This window comes from Pongo abelii, chromosome 16 (genome assembly GCF_028885655.2).
Source record: "Pongo abelii isolate AG06213 chromosome 16, NHGRI_mPonAbe1-v2.0_pri, whole genome shotgun sequence".
Lineage (NCBI taxonomy): Eukaryota > Metazoa > Chordata > Mammalia > Primates > Hominidae > Pongo > Pongo abelii.
In genome coordinates, this window is record NC_072001.2 from 42,510,271 (window position 1) to 42,536,246 (window position 25,976).

The following is a 25,976-nucleotide window of genomic DNA, read 5'->3' on the forward strand; positions in this document are numbered from 1 at the left end:
ATAACATTTAGGTGACTACTTAGAGATTGATTAGGAAAAGAACTTCAGGTCAGACCATGGAGACACTGAACAGCAAGTTAAGGAATTCTGATTTTGATCAACAGGCATTGGAGAGCCATAGAAGGAAGTGTGGTTATCAAAGCTGTGCTTTAAGGAAATTCGTTTAGTGGTTGTCAACAATGATAGGAGGAGAAGAGAGACTTGAGGCAGGGAGGTCTCTGGGAGAAGGGTTACGGCACTCATCCATTTGAAGTTGTAGGAAAAGAAAGGAAGGGATGGGCATAAGAGACACCGAAGGAATAGAACAAACAACACCTGAACACTGGAAGTGGGAAGCAAGAAAGCGAAGTAATTCAGTGATGACTCAGATTTTGCACCTGGGTGACTAAGGAAATGGAAGTCAAAACCGAAATCTGACTCAGTTCAGAGTTAATGGATTATAGATTTAACAAGGAATAGATTAATAGATAGAAATGTAATAGCCAATATATTTTAGAGTAATCTACAATAGAGGTAAAAGTTGAATCTATTTAAATAGACTCACCAATTGTTACACAGATTTCTAACATAAATAATCGAATATTTGTTTGTGTCGAAAACTAGTTATAGTTGTATCCTGTACCATGGTACCATTGCAAGATGAAACACTAGATCATGACGAAACACCTGAGAACATAGGAGTGGCTCAGGAGAGGAGGTTTGCATATAGAAACTAATATAACCACAATGAATTATGGCGTTTTACATTTTAAATTCATTCCTTAGAACAAATTTTCATCACTAAAGTTTGAAAATACTAAAGTTTGAAGTTGAAATACTAAGCAAATCTATTCAAAGTATTTCTCTCCATTCAAACTAATTTCTCTTTTCCTGTGAAACCAACATTATTTTCTGGATGACGCAATTAATTACCATCAAGAATAACATATTTCATAGAGTACTAACCTCAACTTTGATTTCATAAGAGCATTGGGAAATAGGTTTTATGTTTGCATGCTCTTATTGACGCTACCTGTGACTTACAAACATACCTTCTTATCCGACTCTAATTTAAACCATAATACCTTCATATTGAGGTGCTTTTAAGAATTATTTACCAAAACACATGTTCACCAAGCCTCACCTGCTATTGTATTCTCTGGAGAACTGAGTTTCAGATGTTGGTCTTCTGATGAAAGGCTCACACTCATACCATACAGTGGATCATCCAAGAAGGAGGGCCTTTTCAGTCTCCCAATGCCAAGAGTCTTCGACATAAAATAGTCTTTTGTGTCACTAATAATATCATCCTTGGAAAATTGAAGGCATTTCACATTCTCTGCTTCAGTGACAAGAGCTTCTGACATGTTATGTCCAGTCGAGGCTTTAGTGAGATAGTAGCCTTTAGAAGCTTCACATTCTGCACTCTCAAGCATATCTGCATCTTCTACCTCAGTTTTCTGGACCTTTGTTTCTGATTCATTTAGCAATTTAGAGATGATGGACCTGGAAAGCTGGGGGAACACAGGTGTTATGTCCTCAATGTCTTCATTTTTTCTTTCTGAAGAAAGTTTAATGATGGATTTTTGTTTAAGTATGCATTCATCCAGAAGACACTTTAACTGTTCTTCAGACAGACGTGATGTGGACTCTAACTGATGAAACAAACCAAAAGTTTACATAGTCAGTTGACTGAATAAACACATTTATTTTTGGTAGGCATCCAGTAATACAATATAAATGCAAGTAACCCCTTACACAACACATAAAAATAGAAAAATAATTCATTGTAAAGTATCCAAAACTGTAGGGGAAATGTCATAATCCTGGCAAAATCTTTGATTGGTGTTTCTCTGACCCCACCCATCCCTCAGCATGAACCCCACCACCATCCAATTCCTTAACTGGGAAAAAAATTGGCATACAAGGCAGACTACCCCTACCCCTGGGGATTCAGCACTCCCATGTCTGTCCACAACTGTCAGTGGACAATACTGCTGAAGACAGAAAAGGAAGGGTGAAAGGTGGTGCATCCTGCGATGTGTCGTTGCTGCAAAGCTACAGGTCTAGGCAGAGGCCAGGGGCATTCCAGAGGCGGTGCATTTGGGGAGAATGATTTGATCATGAATATTTAATCTCTGCTTGTAAAGGTTACCAGGGCTAAGTGTTTCAACCAAGACCTTAAATATTTAAAAACATTTTTTTCTTCCAGCAATATTCTCAGGAAATAAATTTTAAAAAATCAAATGAAAGTAGAGAGCCATGTTCTACAAGACTTCAGCTGAATAGCATGACATTTGAGTTGCAACAATCTCAAAAAGGAATGAGATTAAAATATAGTGAAACACACTGAAAAAAAATGTCTACTTCCCCAAAAAATCAGTGTCTTCCATGGTTTACATGTGGATTATCTAGGAAAAGACTAATCCTCCTTCACAGGGGGATGAATTATCTGAGAACAAGAAGTCCCCGTAAGAAAACTTAATCATGAATTTCAATGACTTTAATTTCTACTTCAGCAAAGTAAAATAATGTTATTGGCCTACTCTGAAAGTACACAGTAAAAAATAACTAAATATTCTGCATATGTAAAGTACTGAAATAAAAAGCTATTACTGATACTAGTATAGTTAATTCTCCACTATTAGGTAAAGCTTCTAATGCAACTAATAAATACTAATATGTAAAACAATTTTGTGCCATGTTTAAAAAATATCGTTTAAAATTATATTTAACTTACCTATATTAAAACTAGTTTTTACAGTGGCAAATGTCACTATGAGTATGAGGATAATAAGAAATTGTCTGGAAATATATTCTTAGTAATTATTTGGAATTCAAAATTCATGTGACTGACCCTAAGGTTAATATACATGTCAAGAAATAGGATTTGAGATTTGGAATTCAAAATTCAGGTGACTGACCCTAAGGTTAATATATATGTCAAGAAATAGGATTAGAATTATGTATTAGCAAATTCTACTTTTAGTCACTAGGCATTTCAGGAATCCAGATACAGTATTTTATCCATCTGTATCCAGAATCAGGAGCATTCTCTTCACCCTACTATGGAAACCTAGTCAAGTAGAAAATGAAGGAAGTCCTTCTACGACATTAGATACCTAAAACACACTTTCAAACTTTGCTTATGTAAAATTACTTATAATGTGTAGACAATTCCCTAGGATTTAGAAAGAGCCCGCTGAGTGTCATCCTTACCAAACATCCTCATCAGAGCCTTATTATGATGAAATTTTTGGACACTAGAAAAAAAATCAGTCATATTAGAGCAGGAGGAGGTCTCTAGGGAAAAAAGGGTAGGAGGGAGGATTGGTAGATTATCCAATATGCTTGACCATTTCCAAAAGTAATATCGATATGATAGATGTTTGGCAGTTCTGATGATGTATTTGGCTAAATACACAGAAAATGAAGCAAAAGGAAAATCAAAGCAATTATGAACTCTGGGGAAAACAAAAAGTTTTACAAAAAAAGGAAAAGCAGTGACATATACATAGAAAATTAGACAAAAGAAACTAAGATAATTATGAAGTCTAGGACAAACAAAAAGTTACATGAGAAAGGATGCCATAGGCTAATAATTGCTTCTGCTGTGAATAATATTTACACAGTCAATGATAATATAAATACTGATGACTAAGGTAAGCAAAAATTGTGACAACTATTTTGGGGAAATGTGAGGAGAAACAAGGGGTGTTTGCACTTTATTAGTTAAATTATTGCCTACCATTACAGCAACCCAATATATAATGTCTAAAACTATAAGAAAGTAAGTTATTAATAAATAATATAGAGGTAAAATTAGGAAAAACATAAAAGATTTAAAAGTAGTTAACTGGAGAAAATATCAAGGGGTAGGGAAGGCTGAGGCAAGGGGCTGCCATTTTTATTTAAAACATTTTAACACAATTTTTTCTTTATTACTATAACAAAAGTTAAAATTAAATATAAAAATAAAAGTAATTTAAATGTATTCTTTTTTTTTTTTTTTGACATGGAGTCTTGCTCTGTCGCCCAGGCTAGAGTACAGTGGCGCAATGGTGGCTCACTGCAGCCTCTGCTTCCCGAGTTCAAGCGAGTCTCGTGTCTCAGCCTCCCCAGTAGCTGGAATTACAGGCACACACCACCACACCTGGCTAATATATATATATATATATTTGTATTTTTAGTGGAGACAGGGTTTTACCATGTTAGTCAGGCTGGTCTTGAACTTCTGACCTCAAGTGATCCACCCACCTTGGCCTCCCAAATTGTTAAGATTACAGGCGTGAGCCACCATGCCCAGCCCAAATTTTTTAATAAAAATGCACTTAGAAATCAAATTCAAAATATTTAAATGAAATTCCCAGGTGATTGTATGTTTGGACATCAGAAGCTGACCCATGTTTCACGGAGCCAGGAATTTATATAATCTTGGAGCAAGAGAAGGGCATTTCTTAAAAAAAAAAAAAACAAAATTACAAATTCAAAATTAGGTACAAAAGCAAGTTTCTTTTATTTTAGAATGTGAAAAAGATTACAACAAATTACTGGGGTCTTGGGGAGGGTTGAGTCCATTTCTTACAGTATCTCTTTAGGTCATTGACCAGACGTGCTTACAGAAATGTTTGCTGATTGCAACCTGGCTTCCTCTTCCCACCCCAAAGCTCCTATAAGTGAGAGGCCCTGAGCTGAATCTTCACTGGCTTCATGGTAAATTGCTTCTGGGTACTATGAGATAAAACATTACACATTTCAGCTTGTGTGTACACAGAAATAAGCTGGACTACAATTACCCTGATCCTCCTGGGGGAAGCAGCTGGATAGGAGAGAAAACACAGAAGACTAGAACCTGGGCTTCCATCCAAGCTTTGCTGCCTTGAGCATGTCACCTGAGTTCTCAGGGGCCCATCTCCTTTATCTGTAAAACGAGGAACTTTAGAAGATAATCTCTACATTAAATTCTAACTCTAAAATTGCTTTTTATGAACAACTACTCTAAAAATAAAAATAAATTTTAAAATAAACTTTTCTACTCACTTTAGAGTGTAGCCTGGGTAGAGTTATGAAAACAAAATAATAGCAAAAAGAGAACTTTTATTTATTTAGCTCCTTCACAATATCAATCCTGAACTCTTATAAAATAACTAAAAATTCTCTGGCCTCAATATATAAGTAAAAGCAAATGAAATACATGAAGCCCTCAAATTAATTTAATGATAGTGCTTCTGGGTGCAATACAGATTGGAAACTTCAACACGACCCATCTTTCTCATCTTTTGATTCCCAGCAGAGTCTTGCCCACAGTCAAAGCTCAGTAAATGACTATCATGAGAATTGAATGATTAGAGTGCTTAAACCGTTTTTTAAGGTACTATATTAATATAATTTATTTACAAATACTGAACTGAACTAAGCTAGGGCTCCATCACAAACATCCCTAACTGTCCTCAATAGTTAAGGAACCATCTAACCCACAGCCTTTTTCCAGATTGCTCTGGAAAATTCTGAGCTAATAAGCACCATAACTGAACCACTTACTGTGCAGGCACTGTCAAGTAACCATCTGTTCAAGTATTCACCTCAAAGTATTCATCTTTCGTGCCAGCTCTAATTTCCCAGTATTCCATAAACAAGTTATTATTCATACTACTCCTATCCTTCATAAAACTCAACATAGTGCATCTCAGTCTTCACTTTTCCAGGCCAGAACCCAATCTCTTTTCACTCTGTATATGAAAGCCCCTCTCTTCCCACCTTCATTTTAGTAGCTCTTTTATGAATCTTCTTTCTTGTTTCAGCCAATACACACACATTTCATAGTAAAAGAGTAAATCTATTAGATTTTTCATCAGGAAAGGAATAGAATACACATGCGGTTTTAGTTCTGCTATCCTGCTGATCTGGTTGGCACACTAGGTTATGTCTTACAGAATAATAATAAATAGGTAGCATTCACTAAGCAGACTAGACTCTGCTCTAGGCATATTACATGTATTGATTCCTTTAATCTTTGCAATAAACCTATGAGGTAGATACTATTGTTATTTCCACGTTGCAGATGAAGAAACTGAAGCACTAAGAAATTAAGTAACCTCTCCAAGGTCATATAGCTTCTAAATGGTGGACTGGAAATTTGAATCCAGGTAGTCTGGGTCCAGAACCTAAGTGTCTAGCCACGTGGCTACACTGCCACTCGCTGTAAATGAGTTCTCCCTCTGCCACCCTGCAAGTGTCCTTTTCCCAACGGCTGCTCATTTTTCTGTCCATTCTATCAGATACAGAAACTCTCCCTGCAGAACAGTTTACTTAACTTGGGACTTTATTACCCAGATTAGCTTTTGTATGCATGTTTTATGCAAATGTACACAGTGTATGTTTTATGCAAACATATATAGTGCCCTCTCTTTAGCTCATTAAAAAAAAAAAACCCCAGCCACAGCTCCATTCCCAGGATGCCCACTGTTTACACATCTCCACCCAGATAAATGCCGGTTGGATGTAGAAGCTAAATTTGATGAGGAATGCAACTTGTAATTGCTGGAGATGGAACACAGACTGTGGATTACCTCATTCTCATCCCTGCCCTACCTCCTATGCTATATATCCGGAGTTTCCCCAGCCATAAAAGTCTCCAGTTAATTGGGCAATGGATTTGTCGACAAGGCAATCAAGATTATGTCCCTGGTGCAGATAATCACAGTCTCCCCATTATAAACCAGCAGAAGCAATCTTGTCCTTTGATGTAAGCTTACTTCGGGTGTTTTTTATTTCCCCCAAACAGCATTCCTAAAGACCCACCCTATGAAACCAATACCATTATCACAAGGGAAAAAAGGGTGGAAAGCTAGAATGTTCTAAATGATTAACAAGGAGAATACGGATGTACACAGATTTTAATGACACCTAGTTCTACTTCCAAATAAGCAACTAAAAAACCTTCCACCGTTTGCTTAATGACGAAGATATAAGTTTATAGCTCTCTGTTGCAACCACTGCTGGCAACACCTCAGTAGTAGTCTATTTTAGTCAAGGTTTTTTGGCTATAAGGAACAGAAACCCTTATGTCAAAAAAAGAGGTGGTAGGGTTGAGGTTTGCTGTGAGATCAAAGAAGTCATTTCATGGACAACAAGCAGGAAATAAGAGTATAGACTGGCCTTTCGGAGTCTAGAGCTGAGAAGCCACCAGGAACCAAAGTCATGTGCCCCATCTGTCTTTCTGGGTCCATGTCATCTCTTAACTCACTGCCTGCCTGATGCATCCTCTTCTCCGCAAACCAGCTTTCTCTGCTTATTGACGGTTTCTGCTTTCTCACAACCTCAGCTTGCCTATGTAGCATGAACTGACTCTGTAAGAGTATCACACCCACCAACAACTATGTCCTTTAGCTCTCTATATTCTTTTGCTTAAATTTTCAAGCAAGATAACCTGGTTGGTCACTGGCCAGGTTGATGGACTGCCTGTGTCAGGTTCAAGTGTCCACCACTGGTCCAAACATCTGAACTGAGGGTCACATGGCAGAAACACAACCATCCAAGCCCAAGGTTTTGGCAGGGCTGTGGGTAAGGTGATTTCCCAAACAAGAAGGTATCAACAGAATAGGGATTCAAAAATATCATATTTTTGAACTATAATCACTATGAAGTAAGTAACCATCAGAAGGAACGTGCCACTTAGTTTAGTTCTATAGTCAACTACAAGATTGACGATCGAAGTGTTTCCAAACTTCACCGATCTCATTAAATCTGGGTACTCACTGAAGAGTTATTTGAGATATAAATGTAGAACTAGTTGTCAGAAAATATCTACCCGTGCATAGCAAAAATAAAGGCACTCCAGTTAGTCTACAGAACAGCACTATCGAGTCTGAATGCTTGCAATAGTCTCACATCACTTGCTATAGCTCTTTTGGATTAAACACACCTAAAAATCAAGGGGGAAAAATAATTGGTGTTCATTTTAATGTCTGTATCAATGGTGCTAAGGATTCATAGGAGAAAGGGCTTGTTCCTCCTTCCTCTGCTAGCTCCTTCCCTCCCTTTTCCATTCTCCCACCTTCCTCTCTTACACTGAGGCTACCCCAATCATATAAAGGCAAGTCTGGCAGGTAGACTGCTCTTAAGAGGCCAAACCAAGGACAAAGGGTCCTGGGGGCCAGGGACAATCTGGCATATTTTTCACCAGAATAGTCAGAAGCTGTCTGGCCAGAAGAGAATCTGAACTCTAGTCAAAAAGGAAGCAAATACCATTGCCAGAGAAACTATGGAAACCACCATCAAGAGTGAGGGCTGAGGCAAGGCTGTAAACAGGAAAGTGAGTCAGCTCCCAGGTCAGCAGCCAGGAGGCTCAGTGGACAGAATAATACTGAGTGTGAAGTAGGTCAAGGCAGACAGCTCTGAAGCGAGGTCGTGAACGTTGCGGTGGTGTGGGAAGCCCTTTTTATGTGGGGCCTGGCATGGCAAAGTCACCGTGCAGAATCAGACCCCACTCATGCCTAGGCTACCCATCTTCCCCAAACAGCTGGGTGAGGCAGGGCTTGCCTCATGGGTTTGCCTGGTGAGAGGCTGCTGCGGCCCTGGGCATTCTGTAACGGCTCTTCTCCCGTGGCCCAGGGGCCCAGGCTGGCTCCGTGGCTTCAAGGATCCAAGCTTTCTGTTTCTATGCATCAGAATGAGAGAGGTGGGCTGCCAGCGGGACCCCAGTGTGTAAGTTAGGGATGAGCATGGATCGAGGGAGCTAGAAGCAGGAGGTAGGATTCTCAAGTCCTACTATTTGAAAAAGGGCTAGAAACGTGGCTTGCTGGGGGACATAAGCAGAAAAGCATGGAGGTGCTTGGTAGGAGAGCCAGACTGTGCTTTCTAACAGGGTGACCGTGCTTTCTAACAGGGTGACTGGTGAAAAGGGACTCTTATGTTTTCATTTTGTGGGACAATTACCATTTGAGGATTGCCAACAGTAGCTGTTTTTGAGCAGTAGAGACAGCAAGTCCACTTGGATCAGATGCCCTTTGTTCTGAGCAAGTCGCCGGAATGGCCCTGTTATCACATGTCTATCACTTCCTTTCCCGAAACAAGTCTGGGGCCCAGCTCTACAGCTGGAGGGGGCCTGGCACTACAGCTGGAGGGGGCCTGCCCCGAACTCCCAGCTAAAAAATCCTGGCCAAGAGATGAGGTGCACAGATTTGCATAAAGAGCCTAAAAAAGGGCCCCTGATTGAGTAGTTCTCATGCTCCGAGGGAACTGGAACCTACTCCACCCCCTACTCCAGGAAGTAGATCCAGTTTGTTACTTTAGAGCAGCTAGCTCCCACTGCTTGGCAAGACTGTTTATTGGCTATTATTAGTTATCATTTGCATGGGTGAAGGCCTTCTGTACTCTCAGTTTGATGATGCCTATTTTTACCGTGTAGAGATAAGTTGGGTCAAGGAAGGCTGTGATGGGGTCAGTAGTCAAGAAGGCCATTAGCTATTTAAATACCTTAACATCCAATGGATCCAGATTAACCCTCACCCTCTTGCAGGAAATCAGCTGATAGATGAGTCACATTGGAGAAATCTGGTATAAATGAAACCTAAAGAACTTATGTATGCCCACAAGGGTCTCTAGAACTTTAAATACTTTGCTTGATATCATCTAAACTTCACACTTGAAGAGAAGGTATCCTCAGAACTCTGTCTCTGGGATCTTCAACATGTGTCTTCTGTGTTGAGCTGGCCTGAAGATGGAGGTGCTGTGTCTGTAAAGGATCTTCCCAAACAGGGGTTCATTTAAGGCCAGGTCAGGGGAGTGTATCCAACACTGTCCACCTTGTACTGGTGCTGAAAGAAGGTGGAGATGTGGTATGGCCTGGAAGGTAGTATCTGGCCTTGCACAGCCTGCCCATAGGTCAGTGATACGGTTTGGCTCTGTGTCCCCACCCAAATCTTATCTCAAATTGTAATCCTCATGTGCTGAGGGAGGGATCTAGTGGGAGGTGATTGGAACACAGGGGTGGTTTCCCCCATGCTGTTCTTGTGATAGTGAGAAAGTTCTCACAAGATCTGATGGTTTTAAAAGTGACAGTTTCCCCCATGTGCTCTCTCTCTTGCTTGCTGCCATGTAAGATGTGCCTCTGCCTTCTGCCATGATCCTAAGTTTCCTAAGGCCTCCCCAGCCATTCGGAACTGGGAGTCAATTAAACCTCTTTTCTTTATAAATTACCCCATCTCAGGTAGTATTTTTCCAGCAGTGTGAAAATGGATGAATACAGTCAGACAAGGCTTCAGGTACCAGGACTTCTGCTTTCCAGAGACATAAGCCCTTAATACTTGATCAGTGCCACGATCACCAGCAGCTCCTCTGCCTCTTATTGTGAGAAGCATCTCACTAGTGTAGCACTATCTGGACCCTGCCCCCTCACCCCAATCAGAGGGAACACTCAGCTAGGCCCCACCCATATAAGAGAGACCCCTCAAAAAGATGCTCAGCCCTGGGAATTGGAAAAGAAAACTGAGTATTTCCTTACATGGCCAAGAAGTTTCCCAGCACCATACACAAGTCAAAAGGCCAAGCTGCACTGACATTACACTGGTCAACATGACTGGATTCAGATTACCCATCATCCAGACCTGTGCACTTGCCTGCCGCTGGGCTGAGCACTTGCCTGCTGCCAGGCTGAGCAGATCTAACATGGCCTGTGCTGCTCTCACAGGTGTAGACCTGGATGTCACTTCTGATGCCACTGCCATGGCCCCTCAAGTCACCCATGGGCACATCAAGCCCCTCTTGGCTCCTTCCCAGGATTTCTTGTCTATTGCTGATGAGGTGTGAGTTGCTAATAAGGTGTGGGATGATCAGCTGGCCACTTCTAGGCTTGTACAAACCAGAAGTGCAAGAGAATTCATGCCCCTTGGGGCAGACTTTGACCAAGGGGAGAGGGGAGGCAGTGAAGGAGTTACTTTCCCCCAGAAGGGCTCCCTGAAATGCAGTCACCCACATGGCATCTCTCTGCATATGTCCCACAAGTCACCCACATGGCATCTCTCTGCATATGTCCCACAAGTCACCCACATGGCATCTCTCTGCATGTGTCCCACAAGTCACCTACATGGCATCTCTCTGCATATGTCCCACAAGTCACCCACATGGCATCTCTCTGCATATGTCCCACAAGATCAAACAATCAGCTGTACTTGCTAGCAAGCAGTAGTCAGGTCAATGATACAGCTCTTATATTTACTCTCTTTCTTTGCTTCACTTCTCTTGTTCCCCACTTCTGTTTCTCTGGTGATGCTTTCAGTAATGAAGCAGCAGCATATATACTTTTGCCTCAGGCCCCGCTGCTCCACACTAAGACACAATAAGCAACAGCTTCCAAGTCAGGGCTGGGCAGGGCTCTGAAGGGCAACTCGAACCGAACCAAACAGAATGGGCCTGGAAGCACAGGGTCAGCAGCTCCAACCAGCCTCTGCAGACTGTCAACAAGGCTCACATGCTGGCACTGGCTGGGTGCAGGTACTGCAGGGTTATGGCCAGCACTGTCAACGGCATAGGAGATAGAAGGCAAAGTGATGCTTCAGGATCCTTGGGGCTCATGGCTTAATAGGTGGTTTCTACTGGCATAGCTGGGACCAGAGCAGCAGAGTACTGTCCAAGAAGGCAGAGTCAAAGGAGAAAATCCTTTGGAGGCCTAGGATTTGCCCAGGGCAGACAGAGGCAGCACCACTAGAGGGAGAATATGGATTGGAGCCAGGGGGAGAAAGCCAAGGTCATGGCTTAGGTTGGAGTGCCGAGATAAACAGAAAGAATGACAAGCATGAGGTATAAAAGAGGTCGCAGCATGTTGTTCAGTGCCAAGGCATGTCCACTGCGAAGACGCAGGAGGCCTGCTTTCATTCTGGATGGGCAGAGTGTAAGAACAGGCCAGGGGGCTAAAAGGAGTGAAGCAGGAGAAGACCCTAAAAGCCACTGAGGAATCAAAATGAGGTGCGAGGTGAGCCATGCACATGTGTGACATCCCTTCACATCTTAGACGCATCTCCAGCACCCTATCTTTAAGTTATTTCCTCGTGGCATTTTATACTCCATTTGGGAAAGCCTCTCAATTAAGTGTTCCTTAAGCTTGCACACTCTCTCTCTGAAAGCAATAGAAAGCCCCAGAGGGAGAGGTAATACCCTTACCAACAGCAGAGCTTAGCAGGGGGAGGCTGACATTTCTAACTTTAGATTCCGGCTCTCTCACTCCCCAGCTGTTTGGTATTGGGCAAATCACTTAACCTTTCAAAGTCTCAGATTTCCGGTCAGTAGAGTAAAAATACTAACAACTAGCTGGCTCCAAACAACTAGTTGGGAGGAATACTAACAAGCAACAATTTGCAATAGCATGAAATACCTGTGTGAAGCTGCAAGGACCATGCCTGATGCAGACGAGGCAGGCGCTCGATCAATGCTGGAACATCAATAGCAAATCTCAGCTTCTGTCTGGAAGCTGGTAGCAGCAGCAGCAGCCAGGTGGCCTCTCTTGGAAGCTGTACACTGAAGCCTGTACTTTCCAAGTTCAACTGGCCCCTACTTTTGAAGATCTCTCTTGGATACCAGGAATGGAGCTTTATGGACGATCTCACAACTAACAATTCACAATGAGTAAGCTGTCATGTGTACTCTTGTAGATTCATGGGGCTGAGGAGGGGGTGCTACAGAGGCCATGAGATGCTGGGAGAGGGCACCCAAGAGGGAAAAGTTGGCATGTGATTCTCTATCATTGCCCTTGGAAGGTTTATACTTCAAGGCTGACAATATTAAGTCTTCAGCATCAGAAAGTACTGTATGTAGTAACCACAAAGTAAACAGAAAGGGGCTGGCTTCTAGATACTTTTACATTTGGTTAAAATAATCCCTGTCAGGGCGCCAGGTGAGTCTTTTCAAGCACAGGGCTGAAGCCAAGCCAGGTTCATCCCATGCTCCATGCACAGGGGAACATGCCCCATTAGTCAGTTTTTCTTTTACTCCTCAGGCTGCCCCTCAGCCCTCTCCGCCTGCGCACACCCTCCTCAGGAGGCAAACTCTATTTCAAATGTTTACTCATTTCCTATTGCCCTCACATCAAATCCTGAGGTGTGCTTCCTCACTACTGTCCCTGAGTCTAAGCAATCTCGGTCAATGTACAACTCTCTCAAGGAACAAATTCACATTTTATAGGAGCCTCGTTGAATCAGAATGACTTAACCTAAAGAGGTGATTCTAAGGATCCAAGCCCCATAGCTGGATGATAGAAAGACATTTGAAAGATATCACTTTGAGCACCCTCAAATCAGGCCACACTGGGCAAAGTTAGGCCTAGTCTGGTTCTACAAATGGTCAGTCCTGACAAATTTCATCAGATCTGATTTTCCTCTTGGGTATAAATCTAGTGCCATACAGTTAACTCCACATTTAACTTGTTAATCACAGAGAGCTTTTTCTGATCACAAATGGGTGACTTGTAGCATTTCCCAGGGTTGAGCAAGTGCTCCTGAAGCTCTGCCCTGTCTAGACACGTATCTGAAATATCTAATTACCCCTGTACATTCTGTAGAGCACACAAAGCCCAACGTCATTACATAAACATGAAGCTCCATATTAATATATTTGCTCAGTGAACTGTCCTTTTACATTTGCCAGTCTGAACGTGAAATCATGCTACTGCTGAGAATAAGGATAATATATTGTGAATAAGAAGTTCCAAGTTGTCCTATGATCCAAATTATGAAAGTTAAATTATCTAGAGAGCAAACCAAAAAAGCTGTGTAGTGAATTGAATCCAAATTCAGAAGAATCTAAATAGCTTGATGCATACCCTCTCTTAAATGACACATTTAAATAGCTTCCCTTTCACACAGAGCAAGAAGCTTTAAGAGAGAGATGAATCCATCCACCTCCCTCCCTGTCAGTGGGTCCCATATTAGGTGGGTGTCCAGACCAGCCCAGGTCATTAGTCAGTTGCACTGGGGGTGGGGCATGGAGTGAACAGGGCTGATAGCCCTGGACTATCTACTATGCACCACATACAGTATTTATTCCATTTACCTCTTCCAGCTACTAGTGGGGAAAATTGGAAAATCATTCTCCACATTGAACAGATAAGGAAACTAAGCCTCAGAGAAATTGAATGGTCCAGGGCCCAGAGCTAATAAAAAAAAAATGAAGCCAGACTATAAAGTTAGGGCCTTTTCATACTAATTGTCTTTAGACAGATGCTTAGAAGAGTTAGTTAAACTCCTTTTTCGAGGGGGAGCACCTGGCAGCAGCATGGTACCATAACATGCCCCCTCCACACTCTATCATGGTACCATAACATGCCCCCTCCACACTCTATCCGGCATCTGAAAATGTGATACCACAGAGCAGCCTAGTAAGGGGAGCCCCTTTCAACTCATAAATCTGAGGCAAATGTATAAACAAGAAGCCCTCACCAGTGGGTGGCGGCTGCCCTCTGTGTCTCTCAAACCTGGGGCATCAGGCTGTGCCATCCCAGTACCCTCTGCATCTACTTTCCCTGCTGGATGTAAGTTCCTCGGGCTGGGACCAGGTCCTCCTCATATCTCTGTGTTTCCATACCTAGCACAGAGCCTTGGTATAAGATGCACACATGGCAAAGCTTTGTTGACTACATGATGCTTTCTTCGGGTGCTCCTCCACCCTCTGCAGTGACATCACACCCCTAAAAACTCAGTGCTCTTAGTCTGTCCCCTTACTGACCAGTGGTCCTAGGCCATGGCCCATCCTAGGCCCAACTCCTCTTCTCTCCCTGATGTCTTGTTCCCTCCAGAGCGTGCACTCCCCACATGACTTTGGATGACAATGCTTTAATCAATTAATGAACCTTTGTTTATGATTTGGGCACAGCAGATAGCAATGCTATAACTCCTGGAGAGCTCCCCAATGTGAGAAACCTCAGATCCCAGCAAGGGCAGACAGACAGACAAACTGGTTGAAAGGAAGGATGCTGAAAGTATTCTCCATATCACCCTGTATAGGCAATGACTCACCCCACCTACGGGCAGAGGCGAAGTAACAAAGACACCTCTTCCCAGACTTCATGTCCACTCACCATGGAAAAAATGCCTACATTCTGGGCCTATTGCTGTGATATTCACTACAAGTCTGACATAGAGGTTTAATTTGGTCTGCTGTGAAAACAGAGCTGAATAATAATCACAGTCTTTGATTGTGGTTAGGTTTAATTATAGAAACCTATTCAAGTACATATATATTAATAGAAAGCCTCACAAACATGGCAGAAAACCATTTCTATTCATAAGTATTTACAGGGAAAGCTCTCCTTATTTACTTTATTTAAATAAATATTTCAAATCAGCAAACCAAAAGAGAGCCCCCACCTTTCATGTGAACGTTTTCTAATCATGTCATGTTAATATTTTCTCCTTTGATTTCCAATGAGCTAGCACAAGCTCTGGCCTCTGCACTAGATGGTGGTGCTGAGTCACTTATTTAGAATGGAATTATGGATTATATAAAGACTGACAAGTACAATAGACGTTCAATGTGGTGGTTGTCGGAAACATCACCTAATTAAATATGCTAAAATATTTTGGCTGAAAATTTGTTTTAAATCTTCAAATTTTTATACCTTCTGATTTTCTTTGTTGTTGTTGTTGTTGAGACAGGGTCTGGCTCTGCCACCCAGGCTGGAGTGCAGTGACTCAATCTTGGCTCACCACAACCTCCACCTGCTGGGTTCACGCTATTTTCCCACCTAGCCTCCCAAGTAGCTGGGACTACAGATACTCACCACCATGCCCAGCTAATTTTTTAATTTTTTTGTAGAGATGGGGTTTTGCCATGTTGCCTAAGCTGGTCTTGAACTCCTGAGCTCAAGCAATCCTCCCACCTCAGCCTCTCCAAAGTGCTGGGATTACAGGCATGAGCCACTGCGCCTGGCAACTTCTGATTTTGTAATATCGAAATAACTGTCTTGGCCGGGCGTGGTGGCTCAAGCCTGTGATCCCAGCACTTTGGGAGGCCAAGGAGGGCAGATCATGAGGTCAGGAGATCAAGACCATCCTGGTCAACATGGTGAAACCCTGTGTCTACTAAAAATACAAAAACTAGCTGGGCGTGATGACATGTGCCTGTAATCCCAGCTACTCAGGAGGCTGAGGCGGGAGAATCGCTTGAACCCGGGAGTCAGAGGCTGCAGTGAGCCGAGATCGGCCACTGCACTCCAACCTGGTGACAGAGTGAGACTCTGTCTCAAAAAATAAATAAATAAATAACTGTCTTTGGAAGTCAGACAAAATAATGAACAGCCTTTATTTCCTTTTAATCTAATTTCAAATTAATGTTTTAACTTCAAGTAGGCAGGGCAAAAACACAATTAATAAGAATTAATTGAAGGGTGATAGGTCGAAATACAAGGAGCATAAAAATGAAAACACACAGATGTGGATTCAGAATTGTGCTTCCCTTTGCTAGATATAAATTTCACTCCTATAATTATCATTTGTAATGTCCAAAATCTTCCCCACATAGGCTATACTTTTTTTTTTTTTTTTTTTTTTTTTTGAGATGTAATCTTGCTATCACCAGGCTGGAGTTGCAGTGGCGTGATCTCGGCTCACTACAACCTCCCCCTCCCGGGTTCAACCATTCTCCTGCCTCAGTCTCCCAAGCAGCTGGGACTATAGGCACGCACCACAGCATCCAGCTAATTTTTGTATTTTTAGTAGAGACAGGGTTTCACCATGTTGGCCAGGATGGTCTCGGTCTCCTGACCTTGCGATCTGCCTGTCTCTGCCTCCCAAAGTGCTGGGATTACAGGCGTGAGCCACTGCGCTCAGCCTGGCTATACTTTTTAAATGTCCAAACAATTAATTAACTTAATCTAGTTTTTTTAATTCATAAAATGCATTACTTAACTGAATTCACCAGTTAATTAAGCCAGGTGACTTCTTCATGACTTACTTGTTAAAATCAATTTTGCACTAATAAATTACCATGAACCTATCAATGCATAGTATAATTACTGTATTATAACTAACTTCTACATTAAAACTTGCAATATGGACTGTGAAGCCAGTGGAGAGGAAAATCTTTAGACATAGTTAATTGAATAAATATATAAATTTGAAGATTCATTAGGGATTTAAACATTCTGTTTCAAAACTGAAGCCATCACATACTATTATTCTAACTTATTTCAACCTACAGTTCATATTTAAGTGCTATATATTAAAATGTTGTAATAGATGCTGATTATATCATCTTCATGTAAACTGAAGCACCAGACTTTGCTGCCATACATACTGGACAATAGGTGAAAAAACTCCAACAGCAGAGTAAACCAACAACATTCCTAAAAGATCTAAAGATTCTCATAGCCTCCAAATTTGCAAATACAGATACTTACATATAGGCCCTCAGTTCTTCCACAAGCTCCACCACCCATCTACCAGCACCTGTACCAAGTGCCCCACCATCCCTCACGTCACTAGACGGACTCCCTGTGCTCCTCTTGATGGCTGGCCCCTCTACCTGCACACTAGAGACCACTTTGTCTTGCCTACTCAAGGTCATTGCTTTGGCAATCTCCCCACTCTCTTTTGCATCACCGCTTTTCCCCTCTCTACTGGATTTTTCTCATGAGCATACAAAAAGCTGCTATTCTCCAATATTAAGGAAAAGCCCTCTTTTGATCCCATTCCTCTCTCTGCCCACCACTGCATTTCTCTTACTTTCTTTATAATAAAATTTCTTAAAATAGTTGGTCTTACTATCACCAAATCCCTCTCCTTCTATTGTCTCTTAAACTCAACCCAAACAGGGTTTAGTCCATCATTCTGTTAAAACTGCTCTTGTCTATGGCACCAGTGCCCTGCACATTTCTACAGCAGCTGTTCATTCTCAGTCTCCATCTTACCGGACCTCTCAGCAGTGTATAACACAGCTGAACACTCTTCACCTGGAAACACCTGGATAGAGCATATTATACATTTCATAACTCAGCCCTATTTGTCAATGTAACTTTCTACTTTGATTTATCCAGCAATTTCATTTTTTGGCCAAGAACTGTAACTTTCTCAAACCATTTTCCCCTTTCTTCATTGTCTTCAACACACTAGCATGTGACCTGTTTAGAGCTACTTCTCAGAACAAAATAAAGTATCTAAAACACAGTGACCATTACTGTGAAAATGGTGAGGCACAGAGAATGAAGCTTCACTGTCATGCAGACGCCATGTCTCCTTTCCACTAGTACATGTGCATCTTACACCAAGACATCAGTGGCACCTACTGTATCTTACTCCCAGGATCCTATGAGCACGATGTCACAATATATCGGACTAACATGGTGCCCTGTGTGACAACCTTGCAGACAAAATGGTAACATAGAGCCAAAAAGAAGATAGAGGCCTAAAAGCAAGGCAATGAAGTTATTCTGCCGCCCTTATGAGGTACAAGCAAACTGTTTATTTTCTGCTTCTGTGCCTTTAGTGAAAAAAGTATGTGGGCTGGGCACCATGGCTCATGCCTGTAATCCCAGCACTTTGGGAAGCTGAGGCAGGCAGATCACAAGGTCAGAAAACCAAGACCATCCTGGCCAACATGGTGAAACCCCCTCTCTACTAAAAATACAAAAATTAGCTGGGGCATGGTGGTGCATGCCTGTAATCCCAGCTACTTGGGAGGCTGAGGCAGGAGAATCACTTGAACCAGGGAGTCAGAGGTTGCAGTGAGCTGAGATCATGCCACTGCACTCCATCCTGGCGACGGAGAGAGAATCTGTCTCAAAAAAAAAAAAAAAAAAAAAAAAAGCATTTGCCAGATAGATAAATGCATACCAAAGATCAAGGCATGTGTTGAGTTGCTAGAGACTCTATCCTGAACTGGATACATGTTCCAGTAATCTCTGTAAGGTCTCCATATTTCCATTTCCCCAGTTACTCTAGTAAGTACACTCAGGTCTCTTTCAAAGGGCCAGATCTAGCAAGTTCTTGACCTTGGTTCCATGTAAGGGATGTTGGGCTTATGAACTGACCTGTCTGGGAACAATAGGATGAGGGGCTATGATTTCCTATTGTAATAGCTTAAATCAAGCCTCCATTTGCCAGAAGACCCAGAGTTTTCTGCTTGTAAAAATCAGGTGGCATAGCTAAGCACCTATCCATTTCAGTCACAGGAATCCCATTATCAGTAGCCATTCCCAAAGATTCCTGGTCATCCTGATTAAATACCCATCCTGCTGCCTATTATGGAAGCCATGCTGCCTACCCACCTTGCCTTCTGATGGTAAGGTGCCGCTGCTTAAGCTCTATTACCCCAGGATCCTAATATCCCTAGTAAGATTAGGGAGTCCCATTTCAATGGTACCATACTTCACAAGCATCAGAGGTCTACAGAAAACAGCCAAATTTTTTTTTTTCCAGTGAAGCCAGTTGGTCCCTCCTCACTGTATCTGTTAGGCTCTTGTTGAAGAGCATCTCATCATGACCCTCTCAAGGAAAACAGTTGGAATACAGATCTCCATACCCATGATATATACCCTCCAACAATCTTATCTCCCTAAGTACTTGGACTTCTTGCTCCTATAGTAGTACATAGCAGCTCATTGGTGCCACAGTCCCAGTTTTGGTCAACCAGTCAAGAAAACATAAATAGATCAATGCCACCTATTTATGCTAGTGCACTGAATTCAGAACCTCTGGTTAGGTGCTCTTATAGCAATAAATTCAAGCCATCTAAAGTGGTATTTTTCTCTATTTGACCTAAAACTTTCAAAATCCATTATCATACGTATTCCCCCAGAATATTTTTCAGTATCAATTGGGAAAGTCTTGCAACTTTTTGGTACCATAAGCTATCACCTCCTACCTTTGACTTTGTCATTGGTGTTTTGAGGTATTCTGGGATCTAAGTTTAGTTACACATCTGGGAGTAGGGCAGAAGGAGAACTGACCTACCTTTGTAATGCAACTCCTTCAGATGGCAGAAAATTCCATCAAGACACGAATGGCCTCATCAGAGAAAGCCAAAGGGCTGCTCCAACTGGCAAGGGTGGGTTGATGGACTTTAGGGATTCAGGGTGCCCTGAATTCACCAAATCCTACCATATCCCCTGTTCTAGTTCTCAGAGTCCCACTCTTGCTCTAAATACCCAAACCAAATACCAAAATAAGGGACCTAGCTGTGAATTCAAATGACATCCTTAGTTGACAACTTGCATTACTGCATTTGGCTTTTGACTTTTTAACCCTGAAAGAGTTACAAAATAAATTTGTAATATTTATATATAGTACAAAAGAGATTCTTTTAGTGTACTTGTAGAAAGTCCCTATTTTTCAATCCATCCTTAGGTAAGAATATTTAGGAATTTGAGCTTATATTCCCTTTCTTTAAGCTGTCTGCCATCGAAACATGCAGCCATCACACCAGCCCAGTTTTTCAAGTCCTCATTCCTAGGCAGTTGTTGCATGGAAGTCCCTACTTGGTTCCCAAAAGGTTTTCTTTCAATTAGCAACTCATTCTAGAAGTTCACAGATGATTTATTTGCTAATTTTCCACCAAATGTTATGGGGTATCAGTCTTATCTCTTACACAGCTGGATTTTTCACTACCTTCAGCTCCAACTAACCCAGACAATCAATCCCAGCTTCCCCCAATTTTTCTGTGGTTCTATTTCCCGGAACCATTCCTGGTTTCAAACTCCCTATCAATCTAGGTTCTTACTTGCAAATAACAGAAATAACAAAACTAAGACTGGCTGCTTTAAGCAGAAATTGAATTAATTGAAACGATGGTGGATATTCCCACATAATCACGGAGAAGACTATGGAAGGTACTGGAAAACAATCAGGAACAACAGTAGGCTACCCAATCACAACCAAAATCATGCCACAGAATTTAAGGCTGCTCCTTCCACTGGACCACTCAGCTAGCTAGCTGAGCTAACTACACCAACATCAGGAGCAGAGACAGGATGCGACTGCTGGAACTGCCACCACTGCCACTTCAGTAAACTGATGTTTCTATCATCACTGCACACATTGAGTAGACCATCACCCATTCTCTGTGGTCTGTCCATTAGTACCGAGTGGGTATGCCTGATAGGCTAGGTCTAGCACATGTCCTGTAGCCAAGGTGGCTGAGATACTGAATAGTGGAACTTCCTAGATTCAATGATGAGAGGCAAGCTCTGAATCCTGCTAAGATTCACAAACTGGGGAACTTCCCAAACAAGGGAAGAGAAATCACATGTAAGGCAACCAGGAAAAAAAAAAAGACAAATGCCCCAGTAGGTATCTTCTTGGTATTTTGGGGAAGCATCATTACAGAAAAAGAAGATGGATTTTTATGTGAGCCAAAGTTGGAAAATTTTCATGCTAAGGGAAAAACAGAATGTTGCAAAAGTCTCATTTATTTGTAGTTGTTTTGCATCTATGGCAGTTAGGAATATTTTATAGTGAATAAAAAGAAAGCAAGTAAAGAGAAAAGACTCCCTTGAGTTTCACCATGCAAATTAGAGAATCTGGAAATAATACTCTTGATCCCTCATTCTTTTTTCTGCCCTCAATAAGGCTGATTCAGAAAAAGTATTTATAATATCTGTTAGGATTTCCCAAGAATATTTTAAAATTCTACAAGGACCTGCAAGAGAACATTTGCTACCAATTAGAATGGATTTGAGCATCAAAGAACAGAAAAATTCTTATAATAACCTGATTTCACACTTCCCGTTAAGCATGTTTAGAGTACATTATAGCAAAGCATGTTAAAGCAATCTTCCCTCCAAAAAGTGCAACTAACAGGAGAACCAATGGAGCAACACTGGAGAACCAGAAATTTATTCTAGGAGAACGACAGGAAATATGTGAGTGGCCAAAGGAATTAGTGAGTATTCAGTGATTTTAGATGCTTTGCCATTGCTGAGGAGCAGGGAAGTTCTTTCTCCTTGTTAAAAAAGAGGATCTGGAAGCTACAGAAACACACGGTGATTTCTCATCTTAAGCAGGTATATAGTCTTCTCTCTTGCTACAATCTTCAGAGTATTATATAAGTATTTTAATTTATCCATTTGTTAACATTTGGATACATGCATCCATTTCACTGTGTGTGTTTTGACAACATCTAGAAGACAAATGACTTAACAAAATGTGCTTAGATGGGCCATAAGGAGGAGTGAAAAAGAAGAAAGGGGAAAAGAAGGTAATAACAAGGAGGCAAAGAGGGAACCAAAGAGACTATACTATTTTCCTATCTCATGCACATGTGGATGCGTGTGTGGGTGTGTGTGTGTGCATGTGTGTGTGTAGTGGGGGGTGGTTTTGCCTAGAAAATTTGCTCCATTTCAATAGAAACTTTAAACTTCAAAATTCCTTTTTTTCTTATTTCTAAGTATAAAAGCTAATACTTATTTAAGACCCAGTGCTTTATATTAAGAAAAATATAAAGGTATACATTTAGATTTGAAATGTAGTCTATGAAATCAGAGGTATATTATGAAAGCAGAAGTAATATTAAAAACAATAAAAGAAAACAAAGAGAAAAAAGAGCAAATGGCTTTTACTTAGAGGTTAAAAATTTACTGAATTCTCTTGGTTCCCAACCAACACCAAAGACCAAAGTTCACCATTTTGCTTTTTTCTGAGGCTACAGATATAGTGGTCATTGCCAAAGCTAGAAGGCCTGTGGGGGGTCCAGAGGAATTTAAGAGAAATGACTCTGAGCACTGGATGGTGCTGAAGCAGAAACAGTATTTTCCTCGTTCCTCTGACTACCTTTTTTTTCAAGTGTTTTTAACATGGCTCTTGTAGGTCTTCTTTGCAAGCCCTCACCAGCAAGTGAAAAGCAATCTAGGAAACCACAAGCTTGGTCTGTAATTGAAACAAACAATTTTAGTTAAAGGCGATAAAAGCAGTAACAACAAAAATGGATTCGAAGTTGGTATACAAAACTCTACAATTATGTTTCTTTAAAAGGCTACAGTCAGGAACTACATACAATATATTTTGTATAGGAACTTTGCAACACAAGTGAATATGCTAGGGTTTCTCATGAGTCCTGTGACTCTCAGAAACCTTCTGTCTTCCAAATAGTTCTTTTGATTTTACCCTAAAGTATACAGCAGTATATGGAGAGCATTTTTACTGTTTAAAATCACAAATGCAAATAAGAACACACCATAAAGGGTTGAGTATCCAGTAGCACACTCTGGATACCCAAAAATGTACAACAGGGAAGAACGGGGACTATTTTTTCATATAAATTCTTAACAATCTGTAAAAAGGAAAAAAATGAAAGCCCACAAATAAGCAGAGTAACTTAGTTATAAAATTTTAGTCATTTCAAATTCATCTCAAAACAACAAATATAGTATTTTATTCCCACTAGACTGTAAGTCTCATTTGTACAAGAGCCAAATTTGTCTTTGCATTATTGTAATCCCAGCACCTAATAGGGTACCCAGCAAAGAGAAGATGCTCAGTAAATATTTGTTGATTAAATAAATAAATACTTAACGTGTAAAACAATAATTAAATGAATACTTGTGTCAACCCCATGTATGTACATAACATACACTAAAACACGCTTAGGACCCAAATAATGTCAGTTAACAAGGAGAGGTTGAAAGGTGAGAAAAGAGGAGAGATGAAAGCATAAAATAGAGAATTATCACTTAATCTCTGGAAATTCCTGTAAGCAGTTATCCATTGTCATGACACCTTGAAAATTCTCATCTTTAACCTATTAGAATTTCTTCAACTGGAATAGCCACAGCAGCCTCCAGAGAGATCATTTTTTCTGGGCATAATTAATGATCTCCTCCTTGCTCCATTATCCTAATAACATTCAATGAGGCCTCATCTGGCTGCATTATGTTTGGGACCTGTGGTAATGTCATAGAATCAGAAAGCCTTACACATGAACCATCTAATTCAACCTCCTTAATTCACTGATGAGGAATTTCCCAGAGGTTCTGAGTGCTTTGCCCCGGGTGGCAGCAGAAAGAAAACTTCTTTTGTTCCACAGAGTTCTGGGGTACGTGATAAAAGAAAAACTTCAGCTGAATTAAATTTAAAGGAGTTTGAGCAATGAATAATTCGCGAATTGGGCAGCCCCCAGAATCACAGCAGATTCACAAAGACTCCAGTGCAGCCACGTGGTAGAAGAAGATTTATAGACAAAAAAAAAAAGGGGGGGGGAAATGAAATACAGAAATTGGAAGGGAAGTATAGAACAGCCAGTTGGTTACAGGTCAGTGTATATGCCTTATTTGAATATCGTTTGAACATTGAGCAGTGTATGAAAGGTTGAAGTCTGGCCTCTGGCCACTGGGATTGGCCAAGACTTGGCTATTGTTACAGGAGCATACTACTAAATTAGGTTTTCAATCTCATCTGCCTTTAAGCTCGGTTACAGTTCACCACAAGCACTCAAATATAAAAGTACAGAGTCCTTCTCAGGCCATATTTAGTTTGCTTTAACATACGGCAAAGAATACTAAATTATACATCCCAAAAGGCTCATGGACAGAAATGATTTGTTACTGAATATAAAGATCTATTAGACACCTGGAAATCTTTGGAGACAAAGATGCTTCAAATAGCCATAGAAGGGAACGCATAAGGAAGGTAACACATTACAAATACAAAATTTTTCTATGCCTAATTCAAACTGAAAAAAAAAATGTTTTTTTAATTCCTATCATTCTCCAGAGAGAGGAAAGCAAGAATTGTTCTCTACATCTGAGCTGTGGTGTCAGCATATTACCCACCACTAGAGCACAAAAGCAAAGTTCAGGCCCTCATTTTAGAATCAACATGGGTGGCTGGTGACTGTCAATTTCACCAATGGGTAAAAACACACGACTTCCCTGGATGCCTGTCATTTGCCTCTCATCGCATAGTAACCAGCTGTATAAGTAAGCAAAAAAAATCCTCGAAACTGTTTATTGACTATAACTAGCAGGGTTTATGATATTTGAAAGCAAATAAGCACTATGACAAATATAATAAAATATGATGCATAAAAATGATGTAAAACCGACTTGATGTTCTATCTGACTTTCCAATGAAAGTCGTTTTCCTGGTTTACCTGATGAAATGTTTCAGAGGTTCATTGCATGAACTATGAGTCATAGCTTCAAGTCTCTGGTTGCCACTTTACCATTTACATGATTTAAGGCCAAAATCTGCTCTCCTTCCTATGTCATAACAAAACCGTGCAGGACTATAACGTAAGCCTCACCACCCATATCCTAGAGCTTTGCAGCAACCAGCAAATGTAAAAACGGAAAACACCAGAGCTCTAAACAGATTACCCAGCTGCTGTGTAAATTTACAGCAGTCTATAAGCCTTCATAATATTAGTAATATTTATAAAATTATTGAGCAGTCCTTGATTATAGTGTATTATAGAAATGCAAATTGCAGTCACAAGAATAGGATGTGGGTTGGGACTCTTGAAATCAACCTTCATTTTTTGACCTGACATTTGATATTTTGCTATAAAGCCTCCAATTTGAATGTTCTACTTGTCAGAGTTAATGAAACTGAAATGAGCCACAGATACTATCTATGACTCATATTATTATAATATCACAATTATATAATACTGCAAGTATTCGTGGTGCAAAAAAGAATGCCATAGGACAAAAGAACTTCCCTGTAGATCCAGTCATCGCAATGAATAAAGCCCTAAGCATGCTTGCTAATTTTAATGGGACAGAAGAGTCTTAATGCAAGTTTCCCCTCTCCCACCCCTGTTTTTTATTTAATTATTTTTAACCTGCTTCTGGTCCAAGAAACCATTTCCTAGCCTGGAGTGCTAGGCATTTACTAATGGCCTTTCCAGCAGGGCTGACATACATGAGTGGCTGTCTCCAGCTCACTCACAGACTTGGGGGCGGCTCTTAGCAGCCTGTTTCTACCTGAGGGTCTTTGTATTTAACTGAATTCTTTAGTGACAGGGATCTGCAGAATAAAGAATGCTGCATGGGGTAGGAATGCACACACGTGTTTTCA

At 40.9% G+C, this 25,976-nt stretch overlaps 1 protein-coding gene across 4 annotated transcripts in view; it reads right to left on the reverse strand.

The window, feature by feature from the left end:
- The window catches only part of FSIP1 (fibrous sheath interacting protein 1), a 196,855-nt gene that overhangs the window by 21,219 nt on the left and 149,660 nt on the right, over positions 1-25,976 (reverse strand). For 3 of the 4 annotated variants that reach the window (XM_024232685.3, XM_063716575.1, XM_063716576.1), the window contains one exon: positions 1,124-1,634. In XM_024232685.3, coding sequence (XP_024088453.2) covers positions 1,124-1,634 — 511 coding nt within the window. Of the gene's footprint in view, positions 1-1,123; positions 1,635-22,499; positions 22,827-25,976 lie in introns of those variants that run through there. The other variant, XM_054531375.2, reaches the window with a different exon arrangement.